Source organism: Sinocyclocheilus grahami, unplaced genomic scaffold (genome assembly GCF_001515645.1).
Source record: "Sinocyclocheilus grahami isolate Dianchi unplaced genomic scaffold, SAMN03320097.WGS_v1.1 scaffold1602.1, whole genome shotgun sequence".
NCBI lineage: Eukaryota > Metazoa > Chordata > Actinopteri > Cypriniformes > Cyprinidae > Sinocyclocheilus > Sinocyclocheilus grahami.
The window spans coordinates 8,398-30,186 of NW_015506781.1; the positions used below are offsets into that span (position 1 = coordinate 8,398).

The 21,789-nt window shown below is 38.3% G+C and overlaps 1 protein-coding gene across 4 annotated transcripts in view; it reads left to right on the forward strand.

Annotated features, from left to right (window-relative positions):
- The first annotated feature begins 10,715 nt into the window (after positions 1-10,715).
- Positions 10,716-21,789, forward strand: part of LOC107571499 (homeodomain-interacting protein kinase 3) — a 52,932-nt gene continuing 41,858 nt past the window's right edge. For all 4 annotated transcript variants that reach the window (XM_016257815.1, XM_016257817.1, XM_016257816.1 and 1 more), the window contains exon 1: positions 10,716-11,956. In XM_016257815.1, the coding sequence (XP_016113301.1) occupies positions 10,716-11,956 (1,241 nt within the window). The remainder of the gene's footprint in view (positions 11,957-21,789) is intronic.

Here is a 21,789-nt window from a genome sequence, read left to right on the forward strand (position 1 = left end):
GCCCACTTGCCAGTGAATAATAACTTAATTTATGGAGCTAGACAGCCTCAGTCCTCATGCATATGGCCAAGATATTCTTCACAAATCATTTTACGTGTTCCACAGAAGAGTAAAAGTAATATGAGTTTGAAACGGCATGATGATGATGAATAAATTATGACAATTTTTACTTCAGTAGGTTTTGTAATCTGCTAGTTTTCATTTCAAGGTGACCCCAGAGACAGACAGAATGTTTTATGTTTCTTGTTTTATGGTGGTTAAGGCTGTTTTCACCAGCAGGACTTGAGCTGAGCATGAAAAGAATGAGCTCATTTAGTGGTGGGGGAAGTTCAGTAGAGGAGTCACACGGTAGCCTGGCTGCCATTTGAGTTCTGTTGTGCCCACTCCGGCCTGTGTTGCTCACTCTGGTGAGGCTTGCAACCAAAATAGACCTGACTACAGAATGTACTATGACTCCATGAAATTTACATTTTAGTGGGTTGATCAGAAATGACCTTCTTTGTTGTCCGTCTTTAGGACTGTATTGTTTCTGATATGACGTATAGAAAATCATGCCTATCTGAACTTGTTAGTTTGAATATTTCTCTTGCTTTATGGCCTTGTTTTCTTGTGCATGCATTCAGTTCAGATCACTTATTGCCTTGCTTTTTGACCCCTGATATGAGATCCAACCCCTCCCACTATAAAGTAACACAAACATGGTGTTAACAGAGTTGCTTCCTTTTGTCATTTATAAAAGGAATAGTTCACACAAAAATCATTTACTTGCCCTCATGTCATTCCAAATCTGCTTTGCTTTGGTATCTTGAAGAACTGATTTTGCCCATACAGTGAATTTAATGGGGTCAATAACAACACTGGACCCCAATGACTTTCATTGTAGGGCCAGTGTTTTTCATATTCAGTTTCTTTTTTCTTCCATACTCCCAACACCTTTGATTGTATCCCACATGATTGTATTCATGAAGCTTTCTGTTTCTTGAGTTGATTTATTATTGGTGTTTGTCAAGTATCTCCATTGTTGTTGCTCTACTTGGGGCTTAGGATTTGAACAGACCCCTGACTCAAATATTGAACTATGGTAAACAATGTATACTACAGTACAGACATCAATGATAACAAATCATGAAGCATGTAGAGGATAACAAAAAAAAAAGAAAAAGTGACGTGACATGTGGCCAAGTATGGTGACCCATACTTGGAATTAGTGCTCTGCATTTACCCATCCAAAGTGCACACACACACACACAGCAGTGAAAACACACACCGTGAACACACACCCGGAGCAGTGGGCAGCCATTTTTGTTGCGGTGCCCGGGGAGCAGTTGGGGCCTTGCTCAAGGGCACCTCAGTCGTGGTATTGAAGGTGGGAGAGAGCGCTGTACATTCACTCCCCCCACCTACAATCCCTGCCGGTATGAGACTCGAACCCACAACCTTTGGGTTATGAGTCCGACTCTCTAACCATTAGGCCACGACTTCCCATATAGCATATAGCATATTAACCAATCGTAAGTAGGTCTTCCACCTGGAAGATGATAAAATGAATATTTGCAGGACCATTTAAAATTAACTAGTGGAGTAAAAAGGTAATTTAAGAATGAAGAAATAAAAATAAAACTTGGAGTGATAGTTCACCTAAAATGGAAAAAAAAAGTCATACACGTTTGGAACAACACGAGTGTGAGTAAATGATGACAATTTTCATTTTGGGTGAACTATCCCTTGAAATTATGTTCTGAGATAGCCTTTATACATTTGGTCATACTTTAGTTTGGGGACCAATTCTCACTATTAACTACCTATTATCTATGACTTGCCTCATTAAAAATTAATGATTAGTAAGGTAGTTAAAGGGTTAGTTCACCCAAAAATGAAAATTAGCTTGTGTTTTACTTACCCTCGAAGCATCCTAGGTATATATGACTTTCTTCTTTCAGACGAATCCAGTCGGAGTTAAATAAAAAATGTTCCTAGCTATTCCAAGCTCTATCATTGCAGTCAGCGGGTGTTGCAGTTGAACAGTCCACAAGTCGTCAAATAAAGCTCGCACATTCATAAAACGTGCCTCAGACAGCTCCGGGGCATGAATAAAGGCCCCCTGTAGCAAATCCATGAGTTTTTGTAAGAAAAATATCCATATTTCAAACGTAATAAACACTTTTCTCTCACTTCCGCTGACTGTCATACACTGAAGCAGTTCCGGCGGATGACGTAAGACACGCGGCGTTGCGTGATAGTGACGAATGCGGAGAGAGAACAAAACTAAACACCGGTCACGAATTAGAAGTACAAACCGAAGATTTGCAAAGAAAAATGTTGGAGGATTTCGATGGTTTCCTTTGTTAAAGTAAGGAAACTTTGCTTCCTTTGCTTCTATTAAACAAACTCGCGAGACTAGCATACGTCATACGCCTTCCGCCGGAACGGATCCGTGTATGACAGATAACGGAAGTGAGAGAAAAGTGTTTATTAAGAAGAAATTCATATTAGTGCTGGGCAGTATACCGGTTCATACCGAATACCGGTGTTTATTTTTGTTATGATATGAATTTTTTAAATACCACAATACCGGTGTATGTCGCTTAAACAACATTCAGAACTCGACACTGTTTGAAAGGGGTCCCTTTTCACTGTTGCACTGTGGTGAGGGAACAGCTGTATGTGTTACTAAGCGTGAAAGTTCCGAAACTGAAGCTGTAGAACTAATAGAATGTGATGACACAGAAGAACTCATCCACATTAACCGCCACAAATATCCACCGCCCCCTGCCATCATCTCCCGCGTCTCACACACACGAGCGCGACTTTTGCACTAGATTTAGCAACTTTCAGACCCTTTTAGCACCTTTTTAGAATATTCATACTGACAAACCTAGCGACTTTTTTGGATAAACCTTAGCTATGGTTCAGCTGGAAGATTTCGCCAGAGCTGTCCCGCGAACGTGAGGTCTGACTTTCCCGGAGAAGTGTCACCTCTCTCGGTCTGTCGGTCTGTTCGAGCAGCAGAGAAGCAGCACATTCAGTTGGCCAAACAGCAGCCGACTTGTCAATAAACCAGTGCAAAACAGCAAAACAGAGCACCTGTCGATTACTGATTGTTTGGAATTATAAATATGAGCATAGTTCGTCTGTTAATATCACATGCACTTTTTTTGTTTAGTTTGTTACTCAGACGCAGGCAGTGCACTGCATGAGACAAAAAAGTAATATAGCCAAAACTACCGCATAGCCGCTCTTTAGTGTAGATGCATGTTGATTTTATCAGACGATGCCGCGATTATAAATGAGAGTGACTCCTGGTTAACATGTATTAAAAGGGGTCGTGTTTAGTCACTATTTAGTGTGGTATTTTTTGACAATATTCACTCATCACAGTAAAATAGGGCATTCTAAATCAATATACTACAGTATTTCCTTTCTCAATCAGAAGAAAATATGGTTTACACCCGGTCATGCATGAAAAAAAATACTGTCATGTTCCGTGAAACCGGTATAATTTTGAAAAATACCGTGATATAAATTTTTGGTCATACCGCCCAGCACTAACCTCCATAAACATACATAATTCTTACTTGTACCTATACAAAAACACACACAAACATCTCTACATATACACATACAGCAGATGAAAAAAAATTCTTAACTTATTCCAATACCAATAAATACCCAATTATGACAAATAAAATTGTTACACACTGCTGTATTTTATCAAATTAACCACACCACTTAAAGAAGGTGGTTAAATTCAGTTATCATTAGTCACCTTCCAAGTATTCAAAGAAGGACTTCCAAATCTGTACGAAGAGGTTGTTCAGTTTTGAATGAACTATTTCTTTAAGGAAAGTTTGCTGCAAACAAGCAAAAATAGCCCAGCCGTTCATCTAAAGTAGACCGAGGCAAATGTGTTTAGAGATTACTTGAGGTTTACCAAACGTCTGAAATCAGAAGCCCAGTGAAGCTCTTCAAACCCAGGGAGAGCGATCGTGGAGTGGAACAATGTGTCTCAATAACACTCAGCTGTCAACGACTAGAGGCGATACGCCAAACACAGCTCAGCATGGCAGATTTCACAGAGTGCAGTAACTACAGGAAGCGTGAAAACAGGTGAGACCGAAGAAATGAAATGTCACAGCGCATTAATGAGTGATTCTTGGACTCCTCTGAGGATCTACTAATACTTGACACATTATGTTCAAACTAAAGTGAACTCTTGTGTAATGTGCAAAAATCACATCTTTAATAATTGTCTCCTATACAGTATTGAGATTAAAGGAATAGTTCACCCAAAAATGGAAATTTGCTGAAAATTGAAACCCTCAGGCCATCTGAGCTGTAATTGAGTTTGTTGAGATTTTGAGAAATTTAGCATTAAACTTGCATACCAACACGGTGTCCAAACAGCTGACAAATGCATCAGTCAAAAAAACATCTAGATGGATTTATTTCTTACTAACACACAGCTTTTCACTTCACAAGACATTAATTGATGGACTGGAGTCATATGGATTACTTACGGATTATTGTGATGTTTTTATCCAAATCTGTTGTATTGAAGGAAAAAACAACTTCATATTGGATGGCCTGAAAATGAGTACATTTTCAGCTCATTTTCATTTTAGGGTGAACTATTCCTTTAAGTACAGAGCAAATGGAGCATCTTGTTGGCATCTCAGATTGTTCATACATTGTAATTAAATAACAGAGAACTCCGGAGTTATTAAAGAGCAACCTCTGAGCAAACTCTAATTCTTCATACTGCTGCTCAGCTATGTGCAATCAACTGAATAAGCCACAGCACTGGTGAGGGAACAGCTGTATGTGTTACTAAGCGTGAAAGTTCCGAAACTGAAGCTGTAGAACTAATAGAATGTGATGACACAGAAGAACTCATCCACATTAACCGCCACAAATATCCACCGCCCCCTGCCATCATCTCCCGCGTCTCACACACACGAGCGCGACTTTTGCACTAGATTTAGCAACTTTCAGACCCTTTTAGCACCTTTTTAGAATATTCATACTGACAAACCTAGCGACTTTTTTGGATAAACCTTAGCTATGGTTCAGCTGGAAGATTTCGCCAGAGCTGTCCCGCGAACGTGAGGTCTGACTTTCCCGGAGAAGTGTCACCTCTCTCGGTCTGTTCTGTGCAGTGAGCAGCAGAGAAGCAGCACATTCAGTTGGCCAAACAGCAGCCGACTTGTCAATAAACCAGTGCAAAACAGTGTTTCCTAGCACCTGTCGATTACTGATTGTTTGGAATTATAAATATGAGCATAGTTCGTCTGTTAATATCACATGCACTTTTTTTGTTTAGTTTGTTACTCAGACGCAGGCAGTGCACTGCATGAGACAAAAAAGTAATATAGCCAAAACTACCGCATAGCCGCTCTTTAGTGTAGATGCATGTTGATTTTATCAGACGATGCCGCGATTATAAATGAGAGTGACTCCTGGTTAACATGTATTAAAAGGGGTCGTGTTTAGTCACTATTTAGTGTGGTATTTTTTGACAATATTCACTCATCATGACAGTAAAATAGGGCATTCTAAGTCAATATACTGCAGTATTTCCTCTCTCAATCAGTAGAAAATATGGTTAACACCCGGTCATGTATGAAAAAAACTTGTAGACTTTGCTGTAAATATTCAACCAGTCGGCTTTGTATGTCTTGGTTAACAAATTCATCACATTTCATCTTAATTGTCAGTCGCTTTGTGGGTAGCCTCATTTACGTGACGTAAACATGCTCACGTGCCACACTGCAGCTGTCTCATGAACATGATCCACAGTCTTTTCAGAGACTCCTGTGTTTGTCAGGCCATTGACCCTCCTCTGGTACCTCTCTTGTCAGTACTGATTCAGTTTAAGGGCTGGTTTCCACAAGTGTGATGTTCTTCAGCACACTCTCAGTTCTGATAGAAAATTCTGTATTCTTTAACCAAGTTAAACTTCAAATTAAAAGTTAAATTGTAGCCATTTACTTTGTTTAGCAAGTGCTTAGAATGAGCTTTTGAAATTACTCAGTTCAAACGGCAGCGCAGCATGAGCTTACTACAGCAGATGTGTTTACTTGCTAATAAGTCAAGGTCACGCGAACACTAAACAGCACTGTGAGATCCAGTGTGAAGCACTTGGATTCGGCAAAGAACACGAATAACTGTGATTTTAAACTAGTTTTAAAGCCAGATGATACAGCGCTGACAATAGGGCCTTTCGCACCGCTTTAGTTCCAGAACTAAACGTACAGTACTAAAGTACTGGGACGATTTTGCACAAACTATTTTCCAGTACCATTTAAAGGGTTGCATTCGCACCGAGAGTGTGTACTAAGAAGTGACGTAAGCCGGACGACAACGTCGTCATTTGTGCGTGGCATTCAACAACAGAAACAAAGAAGAACAACATTAACAACAGGAGGATGGAGGACGCTGTGATCGGAGCTGTGTTTATATTGTGTCTCGCGGGTTTCACAATAATGGACATAGAAAGTCGACGTATACGTAAAGCGATTGAAAGAACGGAAAGGAGGACTAAGAATCTCCAATAACAACTGGCAGTGCTACATTTGCTACAAGTGCCTGCACTTCAGCATCCGTCCATCTATCGCTGTTCTCCATACTTGCGAAATAAGTTGACACAATGTTTACAGTATGTTTACACGCCGTTTTAAATCATGGCGGATGAGGGCGTTTTCATACGCGTTTGGCCAATCAATGTCTACTTACGTCACGATTAGTACCAGTTGTGCTGGTTAGACCCTGCTCCCGAGTAGGAGCTAATTTGGTTCTTGAAAGAGGCAGTCCGGTACTAAAATCGCACCCATTTCCGGCGATGCTAAATTTTTTATATTTTTTTAATAAATAAAAAGAAAACAAGTAGATAGAATAGAAAAAGAATAGAGAACACTAGTGTTAGAGGGTCTTTAAAAAACAAGTATATATAATTAGAATAGAGAGTGCTAGTGTTAAAGGGTCAAGGTGTTTTAATAAATAAAAAGAAATGTAGGTAGAATAAATACCGAACAGAGAGTGTTAGTTTTTTTTTAAATGGTAAATGAAAAGAAATCAAGTAGTTAGAATAGAAATAGAATAGACAGTACAAGTGTTAAAGGGTCAAGTAAGGTATAAGTCTGTGAAAGTGATTTTGTGTGTCTTTGGGATGGCATTATAAAGCGCCAGTCACTTGCAGAACACAAGCTTCTGGAGGGCACATAAAGTAGTGAATTTAGGGGTGTAGAGCCAGTGGTTGTTTTGTAGGCAAATATCAGTGCTTTTTATTGTTGATTATAAAGTGAAATTACATCAAAATTATAATGATTGTTTTAATGCATTATTCTCTTTGACAAAAATCTAAATTATTGAGGCTTAAATAGTTTAAAAGCTAGCTTTTTTGTCTGTCACCCAGCCATGTTAAATACATTGCTGTTTTACTTACTTTTTTCAAAGAATTTAGTGTAATTGTGGAATTTTGTAAATATGCATTTGCGTTTTCCGTGAAAACGGGGGACATTGTTGACTATAACTTCCTCTTCCCTTTTCCCTTGTTGTGTTTTTTTTTTCCTCAAGGAGGAACAATATTTTTTTTCTTTCAATTGAACATGTTGAAAGGCCATCAGCAAATGAGATATCTTATATGCTATCACCACCATAATTAGACCTTGACCTTCTTTACAGGTGTTCACATGTCCCCCACTAGACCAGTTAAGACCAAACTCTGGCTGACTGTATTTTATCAGTCAACTTAATCACACGGTCACCTGTCAAGAAAAGTTCAGACTTCGTAGACTCAGTTTAGAGATAAGTAATCTCATTGATGAATCTGATTGAGACAAACAGCTATCTATCAGGATGTTCTACTAAAGCTATACTTAGTATAGTAAAGGGATGCACCTCGGTATCGGCCCCGATACTGGTCTCCTGTACTCGTACTCGTTAAAATGCCCCGATACCTAACGCCGATACCACACAGCATGTGATAAGCGCCATAATCAGACAAAGAAACACCGACAACAGAACAACAGACAGCAGAAAGGAGTTAAGGATGTCTACTACGAAGTATATGTATGCAATGAATATAATGTTAAACATTCAGTATTAACACCTGTATAGCTGATGTGCGTGAGCTGATAAACAAAGCACGCTGAGTGGATTGAGCGCTCGGCGGCGCAGATGCGTGTACTTGTCGAGTGAATATACCTTTCTCACAGACATCACTGGAAAGTTTGTAGTTCGGTCGGATATGTCAAAAACAAGTAAGTAAAACAATGCACAAGTTACTTAACGGTAGGGAGAGAGAGAGAGAGAGAGAGAGCACTTCTGTTGTGTGATCTTTGATGTTCACTCACTTGGCACATGCATCATTTGGATTAAAACGAAATCGTAAAAATAAAATCATTCATAGGGGCGTTCACTATAAACTATTTATTTTAAACTTTAGGCATACACGACTTTCTGGCGAAAGTGAATCTATCAGCCTGTGTGAAATGCGCTAGGCTGTGCTACTGTCCTCTCATTCTGCATCAGTACAAATACCTGCACGCGTCGGATATGTCAAAAACAAGTAAGTAAAACAATGCACAAGTTACTTAACGGTAGGGAGAGAGAGAGAGAGAGAGAGAGCACTTCTGTTGTGTGATCTTTGATGTTCACTCACTTGGCACATGCATCATTTGGATTAAAACGAAATCGTAAAAATAAAATCATTCATAGGGGCGTTCACTATAAACTATTTATTTTAAACTTTAGGCATACACGACTTTCTGGCGAAAGTGAATCTATCAGCCTGTGTGAAATGCGCTAGGCTGTATACTAGAGATGCGCGGATGAGCTAAAATTTCACCCGCATCCGCTGCTTCAAATAAATTATCCACCCGCCCGCACGTATAATTTTCACTGATATAGATATCCGCACCCGATCATCACTTTAATTACTCTAATTCTTTGTTTTAAGCATGATGTTATCAGATTCAGTGACGTTAGAACTAATTTGCCAATCTCTGATAGTAAAATAATACGCTGATCGTAAGATGCTTTTAATTGAACATTTATTTATAAAACAAAAGTTTGTCTTTGGCCAGATTAGCCTACATTTTCTTAATAAAATAAACAGGCTGTTGTTCAAATAGTTTGGAATATTATGCTATAACTTTCCAAACAGTTGCAGTATAAACATATATATAAAGAGGGTTAAAGTCATTTAATTTATTTGATGTATATGACTAAAATTACTTTGAAAAATTACTTTTAAAAGGTTAATTACTTTGAGGAACACTAAGCTACTTGTTTGCATCCTGTTTAGCAGAAATGTTCACTAAGAGTAGGAATCCCACAGGTCCTGCAGTGTTAACTTTCGTGACAAAAAAACTAAACAAAACAAAAAAAAACTTGGTGTTTCCATGGTACTTTTTGGTGTTTTTCCCCTTTTCTTTTTTTAGTGATAATGCATTTTTCTTCCTTAAAGAATATACCCTTATATCCCAATTTTATGATTTAAGCAAATCTTAACCAGCCACCTGATTCAGTGAGTAATTTTACAAGGATAGTTGCATAAAGACAGCCAGAATCAATTTATACAAGTACAAGTAAGCAGACAGTTTTGAATATGATGATTGTCAAATTAGAAATAGCCTGAAATTGTAAGAGTTAGTGTGACATAATGTTAAAATGTTTGTGTTCATATGGTTCATATGGTCCTTTCTCACTTCACTCACTACACCTCAGTTGGCTGTTTTTACTTGTAGAAAAGTTGCTCCTGAGATTTTTAAGTGTGCTTCAGCCCTTAATTTGAGTTGGACAAGTCACAACGTTTGCACAGGATGTCAGCCAAATGAATGTGAAATTGGCAGCGTCTTTTCAGAATTGTGGTCATGTGTTGGCCTGTTGCAGAAAGTACACTCTTATCTTGTTCCCTTTCCTTAACCTTTTTTTCCCTGTTGTACAAGGCCAAGGTGGATTTGTCCATAGAGCAAAATTTAGTATAAATAGTTGACTTACAGTAGTACCACAAGTTGTGACAAAAAAAAAAGCAGTTTGCATAACTTCATGTAACTCAATGTCTTTCCTCAATTGGATATATATTGAGAATAGAGAAGCTATGCAAGCACAGATGATACTGTGCCTTTGGTGTGTCCTTTTTTTCTCCCACACAGTAATTCTCATTTTGAAACGGCAGTTGCCTAGAGACCCCGATTCATGGAAACTGAAATAAAAAGGTCATTTCAGCCTGTGAACAGTTAGTTAGTAGTCCCTTTACGGCATTTATGGAAGGAGAGTTGGTGGGTATTGGAGGGAGGAACTAAACCTTCTGCTGCAGTGTGTTATTATCTTGGCCTGTCATTGGCTGCTCAAGGCAGCTTGCTGTTTGCTGCTGTAGCATAGGGGCGAAGGTCAAGTATGATGTCAGCCTGATGAGGCAAGCCACTGCACGCAGTAGGATCAAGGTCCCTCACAAGTTGTTTACACCTAGTTAGTTAGTTAGACACTTGTGATGTCACACAACAAACTTACAAACCTCTACATACATTAGTAATTTTGTAAGTTAATATTAAATAGAGAACACTCATGCCAAATTTTCAGGAATTTTGGAAGATATAGGCTGGTCAGTCTTATAATGTCCATGTTTCTTTGAAAATGTTCAAATCTTACAATTTGTAAATTTATTGGTTGAAAGTGGAACATGATCTGTATCTGGTTTTCTTGTGTTCACAGGTATGGCCTCACAAGTCTTGGTCTACCCACCATATGTTTTCCAAACTCATACAAGTGCCTTTTGTAGTGTGAAAAAACTCAAAGTTGAGCCCAGTAACTATGTTTACCATGAGAGGGCCTACCCACAGACTTACTTGAATGGTAGAACCCTTGGCATTGCTTACCCGCCAAAACTCACTGCTTCATTTAAGACACAAGATTCTGTGATTGGCAGACAGGAGTTTCCATTGCAAACGGCTGCTGTGCGCGGTGTGCAACGTCAGCATACCACCATATCGGTGAAGCCACAAAAAGGGGCCATCTCCTCTCAGGACAAGGAGTCGGAGCACCAGGAAGAAGGAAGGGGTTGCAGCAGTGGAGCTACAGGGGCAGCTGGAAGGGGTAGGGGAGAGGGAAGCGGCAGTCAAGAAGGAGTTGGAGGACAGGGTGAAGGTGGTGGAGGAGAGGACGAGGGTGACCGGGAAGACTGTGGAGGTTTTAACTTGCAAGACAGCTCCCACAGATGTGGGCTGAAACGTAAGAGTGGGGAGCTGGAGAACTTGGGGAGCGCCATGCAGATTGTAGAAGACCTGTCAATGTTACCTGCAATGTTGCAATCAAATGTGGGAAACCCACCAGTTGCGGTGCCAGCGGCAGTTGGTGGAGGGCCTGCAAAGCAAGGTGGAAATTCCGGAAACGGGGATGGAGACTACCAGTTGGTGCAGCATGAGTTGCTTTGCTCTTTGAAGAACACCTACGAGGTATTAGACTTTCTCGGCCGTGGTACTTTCGGCCAGGTAGTGAAATGCTGGAAACGAGGCACCAGTGAGATTGTGGCGGTGAAGATCCTGAAGAACCATCCATCGTATGCACGACAGGGCCAGATTGAAGTAGGCATCCTGGCACGCCTCAGCAGCGAGAATGCGGATGAGCATAATCTAGTGCGAGCTTTCGAGTGTTTCCAGCACCGCAGCCACACCTGTCTTGTGTTTGAGATGCTGGAGCAGAACCTGTATGATTTCCTCAAGCAAAACAAATTCAGCCCGCTTCCTCTGAAGGTGATCCGTACCATTCTTCAGCAGGTGGCCACGGCGCTAAAAAAGTTGAAGGCCATGGGACTGATCCACGCGGACTTGAAGCCTGAGAACATCATGCTGGTGGACCCTGTACGGCAGCCCTACCGGGTGAAAGTCATAGACTTTGGCTCAGCTAGTCACGTCTCCAAAGCCGTCTGCTCGACGTACCTCCAGTCGCGGTACTACAGGTATGTACAAACAAAAGGCCGAACTGGTTGTCAGCTGAAAATGGTTTTGATACCTATAAGAAATTACCTCAAGAAATTATCTCACAGTAGCCAGTTATTTGCACTTACTTTTGTTTTGGTTGCTATACTGAATGTTGAAGTTGAATAGATGCACTCTTGAGTTCAGCAGTTGTTTTGTTTGGTTGTTGATCAGTATTTTGTGCAAACAAAATTACTCTTAAAGGGTTAGTTCACCCAAAAATGAAATTAGCCCATAAATTACTCACCCTCAAGTCATCCTAGGTGTATATGACTTTCTTCTTTCAGACGAATCCTGTCGGAGTTATGTTAAAAATGGTCTTTGAAGCTGTTGAATGCCACTCAGCGGGTGTTGCATGCATCCGTCCAAAAGCAGTTAAATAAAATGCGCCCATCCATAAAAAAAAAAAGTGTCTCACATGGCTCCGGGGGTGAACAAAGGCCTTCTGTAGCGAATCGATGCATTTTTTTGTAAGAAAAATATCCATATTCAATACGTAATAATCACTTTAATGTAGCTTGCGCTCACTGTTTTACCCTGGAAGCAGTTCCGGGGGAATGACCTATGAGGTCAGTGTTGCGCATGCACCAGTGAGTCTCGTGAAAACCAACGCTTGTTAACAGATGTCTCCTCTTGGCTTATATCGAAATCTTCCGACATTCTTCTTTAAAAATTAGTAACCGTTGTTTTATTTTGATCCCTCCCCTGCGCTTCCGCGTGCGTCACTTTTGAGTGGCGCATGCGCAAAGCCGACCTCCATACGTCATTCCCTCGGAACTGCTTCCAGTGTACAACAGTGAGCGCAAGCTACATTAAAGTGATTAAGTTTTGAATATGGATATTTTTCTTACAAAAACGCATCTATTCGCTACAGAAGGCCTTTGTTCACCCCCCGGAGCTGTGTGAGACACTTTTAATTTTTATGGATGGGCACATTTTATTTATCTGCTTTTGGACGGATGCATGCAACACCCGCTGAGTGGCATTAAACAGCTTCAAAGACCATTTTTAATATAACTCCGACTGGATTCGTCTGAAAGAAGAAAGTCATATACACCTATGATGACTTGAGGGTGAGTAATTTATGGGCTAATTTACATTTTTGGGTGATCTAACCCTTTAAGCTTGTAATTCCTTCTCACTAATAGACAGTGTTGGGCAGTAACGCATTACTTAGTAACGCGTTACTGTAATTTGATTACTTTTTTTGTAACAGAGTAATTTAATGCGTTGTAATTATAGTATAGTTACAAGCCGAGGTCTGCATTGCTGACAGAATGCAGTGATTTATAATCTAGAGATTGTAAAAAGGATGTAGCGCACGCCCTGTCGAGTCAAGTGCCAGTGGATTAGAGACCTGCTCCCGTGAGACCCGACGCAACAGAGTGCAGCACGGGACAAGATGGGCGAGTGCTGGTGCGGGCGGGTAGACACTCGTGTATGTGTGCGGGATGCGAGAGAATAAAATGATTCACGGGACTCCCGCAAAATAGAAATATCTAAACATAAAATATCTAAAACAAATAAATTGTTATTCATCTATTGCACAAAAGCAACATGAAGTAATATAAAATATAAACGGTTAACAGGTGCAAGCGTATGCAGCTTAAATTTAATTGCTATTTATTTTTAAATAGATGATCAACACTCAACTTAAAAAAACAGAACAAAAAAAAATTGTATGCAAACATGTAAATGGCACATAATGCAGTTTTTAAATTAGCTTATAAATAATAACATTTCTAAGCTATTTGTTAAAATATATTCAATTACACAATGGCTGTCAGCATGTTTCATAACAGATTAATTTAAACATACTGTACATTAAGTAATTAAGACTAACAGGTTTAGTAAAATATAATGAGTGTATGGTGTAATATTTCGCAAAATGCTCCTCTCTAGTCTTCATTTCTTGAGCAATTACATGAGGCATCAGATGTTCAGTCATGTTTTTTCGCATTAAAACTAGTAGTACAGAGGAAGGAATGACCGCGTTCACTCGCGCTCCGCTCTGCACAAATCTGCGGGGCGTCACGGCTCAGACACGGGAACCGGAGCTGATCGCGGCCGCTCTAGTCAGTATTTGATAAAGAATATCTCTTTGGTTTTGAGACTTTAGTCTTTGCAACTTCAGGGATCTTATCTATGCACAATCAGCTTGTAACACTCCAAAGAGGAAGGAAAACTTGAAATCGCATCATATGACCCCTTTAAATGCACTTTGCATACAGCTGATACTTTTGAAATGTATTTTGTTTCCCACTAGCAAAACAATTGCATAGAACCTGAAGTTTGCGTGCCTGTAACTCTAGAAGTATTACATTCCCTTTTAGATTCTGGTTAAGAAATTCTTTTTTTTAATTTTAATTTTTAAAGCCCTTTATGGTTCAATCCTAGGGATATGGGGATCCCGAGGTGACACAGTGTCCAAATTGTTGAATTTTACCCATTTTCAGTGGTCGAAAACCAAGTGTGGGTCACTTTCCATACAGCTGATGCTTATTGTATTTAAAGGGGAATGTCAGAAGAATAAATATTGTTGAAACTAGAAATGTAATTTATTTCCCTCTATCAAAACAATTGCATAGAACATACCTGAGTACCAAAAATGTTACTTTTCTGAAGTTTGCATGCTTGTAACTAAAGGAAGTATCAAATACATCTTAAGCCTTGTTTCTAGACTCACTGCAGAATGCTGATTAGTTGACAGAATCATCACTTGAGCGTGCTACAAGAGGAATGACAACACAAGGCCGCTATGCTGCTTATGCGTGCTGGGGTTGTTTACATCAGAGTGTGCAAACACAAAAAAAAATAACTTTGATATTTTCACATACATACAGACAATTTTGTGCTTGCTTCTTCACACGAGAATGACGTTGATCGCTACTTTCCGGCTACGTGCCTATATATCGTGTGCTATATCAAACAATTTTTCTATCGATATCGAATAAGGTGTACCGTCGATAAACATCGATACAGTCGATAAATATCGATACCGTTTTATCGCCCAGACCTATGTGTAAGTCACATTGGGGGGAGAAAAACATTTCAAACTTGCCTAATCTTGTGTAGTGTATCCAGTGTATCAGTGATTCTTAGTGTTGTCAAGGCATGTTTGAGAGTGGTATCAAGGATCAGCTCTCACCAAGGACAGTAGAGGCAAAAGTAGCGTTGTTGGTTTTAAAACCTATGCAATATTGTGCTTGGTTACCATGAATTCATTAGTTATCAACACTTCAAAAACACACGGGCCTATAAGAAACACGGGAAGCACTAGTGCTGCTATGTTTGAAAGTGAGGGATAGAAACATGATCACAAAAATTCCCTTGAAGTTTACAGACCTACACAAGGTTCATGCCACCCACCTAATTATCAGGGAACACGCTAAAGTAACGCATAGGTGTTTGCTTTCACAGATTGCACACTAAGTCCACAATTATGAGAGAGGGCCAAAATAACAGCAGTGGAGTGAGACCTGTAATTCTCCCTACAAACCAATGACTGCGTAACGGGAAGGCTCTTAAACTGTGTTTTACTTGCTGTTCGCTTTTGAAACATAAGTTCATACAAAATGAAAATTGTCATTTCTTCACCCTCATGCTTTTCCAAAGATGTAGGACCTGTGACTTTGTTCTGAAGGAACAACATTAGTCATGTGGTTTGTTCTGTGTTTATATTCAATAAATGTATGTTCAATAATAAAAGGTGACTTGACTGGACTTAAATGGCCACAACAACATCACAACCATATAGGTGTCGTTCAGTAAATATTTTGAATATTATTCACTTCGTGATAATTTTACCGTTTCATTTAAGAAAACTAGCATCATCATACTGTATACACACAGTAGCTTCATGGCAACCTGTCAAAATAAAAGTATGGTTTCACATGTAACAGAAATATATTACTGTTGTATTACTTTTGTACAGTATAATGTACATCTTTAAATATTCCATTTTCTATCAAATTTAAATAAAACAAATGATAAAAATAAATATTACAACCGGATTAATCACTTAATTGTAGAAAAAAATAATACAATTATTAGCCTATTAAAAATGTATTTCTTCCTTTAATTTTCATTTGATTTAAAATAAATGTTTAATGCCTTTATTTGATTTTCAGAAAAATTTAAAACAAGAATTTCGGGGGGGGGGAGTAAGTAAGTTTGTAGGGCCCTATTGTTCAAAATGTTGAAATTTAGACTTTTGGACTTATTTTTTCACTGAAATAAATGTTTTTGTAATTACACAGAGTAAAATACCGAAAAAAGGTACCGCTGGGTACCGATACCGGTACCGTACTGGTCAAAATGTGAACGGTACCCAACCCTAGTGCCGATGTCCTGCATAGTTTAGCTCCATCCCTGAAAAAAAACTCACTTTTCTGTAGCCTTAATCCTGAAGACATTGATTAGCTTGTTCAGGTGTGTTTGATTAGGGTTAGAGCTAAACTCTGCAGGACAGCGGCACTCCAGGACCGACGTTGCCTATCCCTGATCTAGTTAATCAATATCACAAGAAGAGTGCTGCTTTTTCCTCAACATCAGCATGATTACAAATGTGATATTGATTTTATACAACTGTTCAATAAAAAAAGAAGTTAATATTAAGAGACTTGCGTTTTAGACACTATATTGCCCGTTTTTGCTCTATTTTGCCAGCAAAAATAATTCCATACATAGTCACGGCGCTGTTTTGCGTCTCTGAGCAACATGAGGGCGTTTCGTTCCTGAATGAATCCTTCGTTAAATGATTCGGATCAATCGCAATGACTTACTTTATTAACAGTGACTTGCTGACACCTGCTGGCGGTTTTAATTTCACATTTAAAGTTTCAAATATTTCAAATATCAGTATTCAACATTTTATGTTTACAATATTAAAATAGTATTTATGCATTTGTAACGGCAGGTTAAATGCATTCATGTCCTGCATTAATCAGTGTGTAAATGCATCTAAATGCCATTTCAGATGCAGCTTTAGTGTTTCCTCTGCATTGCAAAGATGCATTTTGTTGATTGATACTTTCATTTGCTTGATAACAGCCTAAATGTCTTATTATAATTGACTGATTAATAGGCCTGTCGCAATAATCAATATATCGACTTATCGCACAATATATGTACATGACCTCAATAATTTTTGGTGACGCAATATATCGCCCATTATATTTACTTAAAAATTAATGTCACCATATTTTGTACATTCCACTTGCTCCTGTGTCTTTTGTAGCTTCTCGTACATAGCGTGGTGTAGTCACGAGGTGCTAGTTCAAATGTAAAAAATGCTTCTACAAAAAATAGTTTAATCTGCAGATATGGTCTTGTTTAGGGATCTGTGCCTTTGTGCATATGGACATCTGACTGCTAAGTAGTGATTGTGTTTTTCAGCAATAGTGTGCACCCTTAATTTACAAAGAAAAGAAGGTCAGGGAAAAATCTCCATACAAGTTCTTTGTGCATTTTTTTTCTACTTTGCACTTTTTGTTAGAAAATGTTTATTTACTATTTATTCAGGTTTTTTAAGGTATCTAATATTTGGATATTTAATTTCCATGATCTAAATATTCTTAAATACAATTTTTTTTTTGTCATTTGGAAGTGTGTAGGCCTTCTTGCATTATTATGCTGTTACATTATGATTATATATTTAGTGGCACAAAATGGTCTTTAAAATGACAATAATATCGCTTATCGCAATTATTTCTGGGGCAATATATCGCATAACAAAGTTATCGTGACAGGCCTACTGATTAAATATAAGAATTTGACTCAAATGATAATGCACACTTTTAGAAAAAATGGCTTTAAAGTAAAAATGACAATAAAAGGTCAAGATTAATTTAAACTTATTGGAAAAGATTAATTTCTGTCACTGCTGTGAACTGACCACCACACAAAATATGAAGAATATAAAAAAATGTAGGAGTCAGTTGTCCACTGTAGTCCTTAAGATATCAGCACAGTAACACTCAGTCAAATTATTATCGATAAAATCCCATAAAATATCCAGATATAATTTTTTGTCAATATCGCACACCCCTAGCTGCCAGCCGTTCCGTGCAATTGGCAGAGCTGAATTTAAAATTGAACACTGCATAACCCTCGCCAAAGAAGAGCTTAACTTTAGGTTGTTTACAAAATAAATCTATCAGTAGGGTTGGGTACCGAAACCCGGTACCATTATTGCACCGGTACCTATGTAACCAGTATGTACTAGAACCGAATCCGAACGCAGATTTCGGTGCCTCATTTCGGTGCCATGTCTGAGCAATCGATTTAAATATTTGTCCTCTGGTTCTCCGAAACGGACGTAAGAAGCATCATCACTGGCACCGCACGTGAAACATTATTTCCTGACTGAGAAAATGCACGTGAACTCAAGTCGGAAAGCTCTAATAATACAAATCCAACACATCTTTGTAGTAACGAGAGTATCCATGTTGTTTTCACATTCCGACTTAAAAGCACAACTCGGGAAATGAGAGCATTCGAGGAGCGCGTGAATGCAGTAATTACACTTGCTGTGATGCTAGCAAGCCTTCTGTTAACGAAGCTAAACATGCTTAAATTAAAATGCCTGAAGCTAAACCTCCCTTGTATTCACATTTCTAAACCTTGATGGCCAACAAAAGAGAACATTATAACCTTTTACTCCACAACACCAGTCAAATGCTTCCTTTTGTGATCTGATGAGACTTCTCGTCACAGAATGAGACAGAAAATATGTTCCATATGCTACTTAAAAAAAGAATACATCGATTAGCAATAGATTATAAACTAGGGTGAACATGCATCCTCTTTTCCCTGGACATGTCCTCTTTTTGGACCTACAAAAATGCGTCCGGTCGGGCTTTCTTAATTGCCTAAAATGTCCGGGATTCGGCTGTTTTCTTAATCCCACTCCCGCTGAATTTCTTGACCATTGCCGCCTGCTCCTGCAACATGTGTTTCGCTCCCGCGATTTTCGTGTCCACTCCTTTAAACATTCTAATACTGTATATAATTTTGGCGCATCAGGGAGCCGTTCTCAGGATGTGGTGTATTTAAATATTTTTGAATGAGCATTTTGCGCTGTTTACTTTCACTTTCGATTTCGCGATCACACGCACGATGTGTAAAGAGAGAACATCTTACAAGATCAGATATTTGTCAATGAGCTCAGGATCTGTTGAGCAGCAAATACTCCAGCATGGTCTTGTCAGTCATCTCTCCTTATTCTCGATCTGTGATCAGTCAAAGCTGACTCCGGTAGCTTTTGTTGGATGCAGGGTTGCCAAGTCCATGTTTTTTTCCACAGAATTGGGCTACTTTTAAACCGTTACCATGGGTTGATTTTCTCAAGTGGGTTAAAGGTTTGAAATATTGCATAAATTACATTTGACTGAAATGCTTGTATTGAAACATTTTGCATTCTACCTATGATAAAACTTTCATGGACGTCTACATTAACTGTTCCCTCCTGGTGGAATGACCTGCCCAGCTCCTAACTTTTTGAAGTTGGGAGCACCAGTGCTACCAAGTAAAAAAATTAATTTCGAGCCCTGCCTGTGAGGCAACAGAATATTTTTAATGCCAATGCATAAATATTTGGCACTGATGGCATCATATAGGCCATACTATATTGTAACTGTAAGTGCATGGAGCTGATTTTAGATCAGCATTTGGTTTGAGCTTTCTGTTATGATATGCATGTTCTGAATTTTATCCAGAGTTATTTCGGGATTAACCTAAACGTGCAGTCGCTTTTGCCAACCTGTTGATTATAGTAAAAAACTAAAACAAAAGTAGTGTTAATTTCGTTAACGAAGACTATGACGAAAAATGTTCGTTGACCAGCTTTTTTCCCTTGACTAAGACGAGACGACAATAAGGTCAATAAACGATAACTAAGACTATATCAACATGCAATTTCGTTGACAAAATAAGACGAGACTAAAATGCATTCAAAAAGATAAAAACTTTACCAAAAAAAGGAGACAAAATGTTATTGCAGACTGCTCTACTACGCGAGCTTTCATGAGTGCGGTAGCCATATATAAAGAGTTCTAATCCCTGAATCAGAGCTTCGCTGTTAAATTCATACATTTTCTGGCCGGTGTGTTTTGCTTATTTTAAGAAATCTGGCAACCATGTGCACATGCTCGCTCGCTCATTGCGTAAGCGACGTAATTCAGCCGGTCAGAGTTCTGTCATGAGATCTCACTTACTCAATCGCTGTTGTTTTAATAGAGAAATAGACTATTGCAATTATGGAATAAGTGGAATTACTAGGAATTCCACTGTTATAAAATTTTTCGTTTGTTTTAGCTGTTTTCATAATGTAGCCCGAGAGATTGCACAAGTCTTTGGTGTTGATTTTTATAATAAAAAGCCTATAATAAATCAGTACACTAGAATGTGTCCACATTCTATTGATTTGTGCTTACTGGAGAAAGTGCAGTACCTGAAATGCAAAAGTAAATTTATCATTATGATTATAATTTTGAGAAAAAAATAATTTTTATCAGTTTAACCATTATACAGAATGACGGAAATGTGACTAATATTTCATTGACTAAAAAACCTGACTAAAATGCTCATACATGTCATTGAATAAACAAAAACAGGACAAGTTTGTCTAAATATGATAACTAAAATGTACATTTGATTAAAATTAGACTAAATTTAAGACTAAATAAAAAATGGCTGCCAAAATTAATACTGCTGTATGGTTAACTAATAATAATCTTATTACTAAAATGTCAAGTTTTCTTGGACTAAAATACAGAATGACGGAAATGTGACTAATATTTCATTGACTAAAAAACCTGACTAAAATGCTCATACATGTCATTGAATAAACAAAAACAGGACAAGTTTGTCTAAATATGATAACTAAAATGTACATTTGATTAAAATTAGACTAAATTTAAGACTAAATAAAAAATGGCTGCCAAAATTAATACTGCTGTATGGTTAACTAATAATAATCTTATTACTAAAATGTCAAGTTTTCTTGGACTAAAACTAGACTAAAACTAAATTGGATAAGGTTGACTAAATATGATTAAAAAAAACTAACAAGGACATTTTAGCCCGGGACTAAGACTAATAGGTAAATAGCTGACAAAATTAACACTAAACAAAAGGCACATTTTTCTTCTCTTTCTGATCAGATGTTAAAGCATTTCATGTTTAATTTTAATAATAATTCAAATGAATTGTTATTAATAATTATTATTATTAATTAATTATTTGTTACCATGGCATTTTGGCTGATACCTTGGAGCCTGATTGGTTAGTTGGGTCAGCAGTTGTACATAGACACTGTAAATGGACATATTGTGTTAATTTAAAATGCAATGTGTGACCAATAATGAATAATGTTTGTTTTTTTAAAAAGTTAATTTATAACTATTATAGTTTATTATTAACCGCTTTCCAACCCTTAAGAAACAGACTAACACAACTTGAAAGTTCTGTGAAAGTGCTTGAATTGCACTCTTACGATCTGTACAAACCCTGTGTCCAGCTTTTTCTTGATTTCTGATAACTGTTCATGTTAATCTGAATCTGCAACTTTAAAAACCCAAGGTTTCTTATATGTAAGGATGGGGGCCTGCATAGACAAAAGGTTGGGAGCCACTGATCTACACAGAGGAACAACCCACCCTCCAAAATGACCTCAGTTTTCATTACTGTATGCAGTCACTCTGGGCAGATATTTTCATTGCCGTGATTATTCAGTGCCACTCAGAGACAGATCAGATATATGGACGGAGATGCCATTATTGGATCGGCTCTCACATGCTTATGAGGGAGAGAC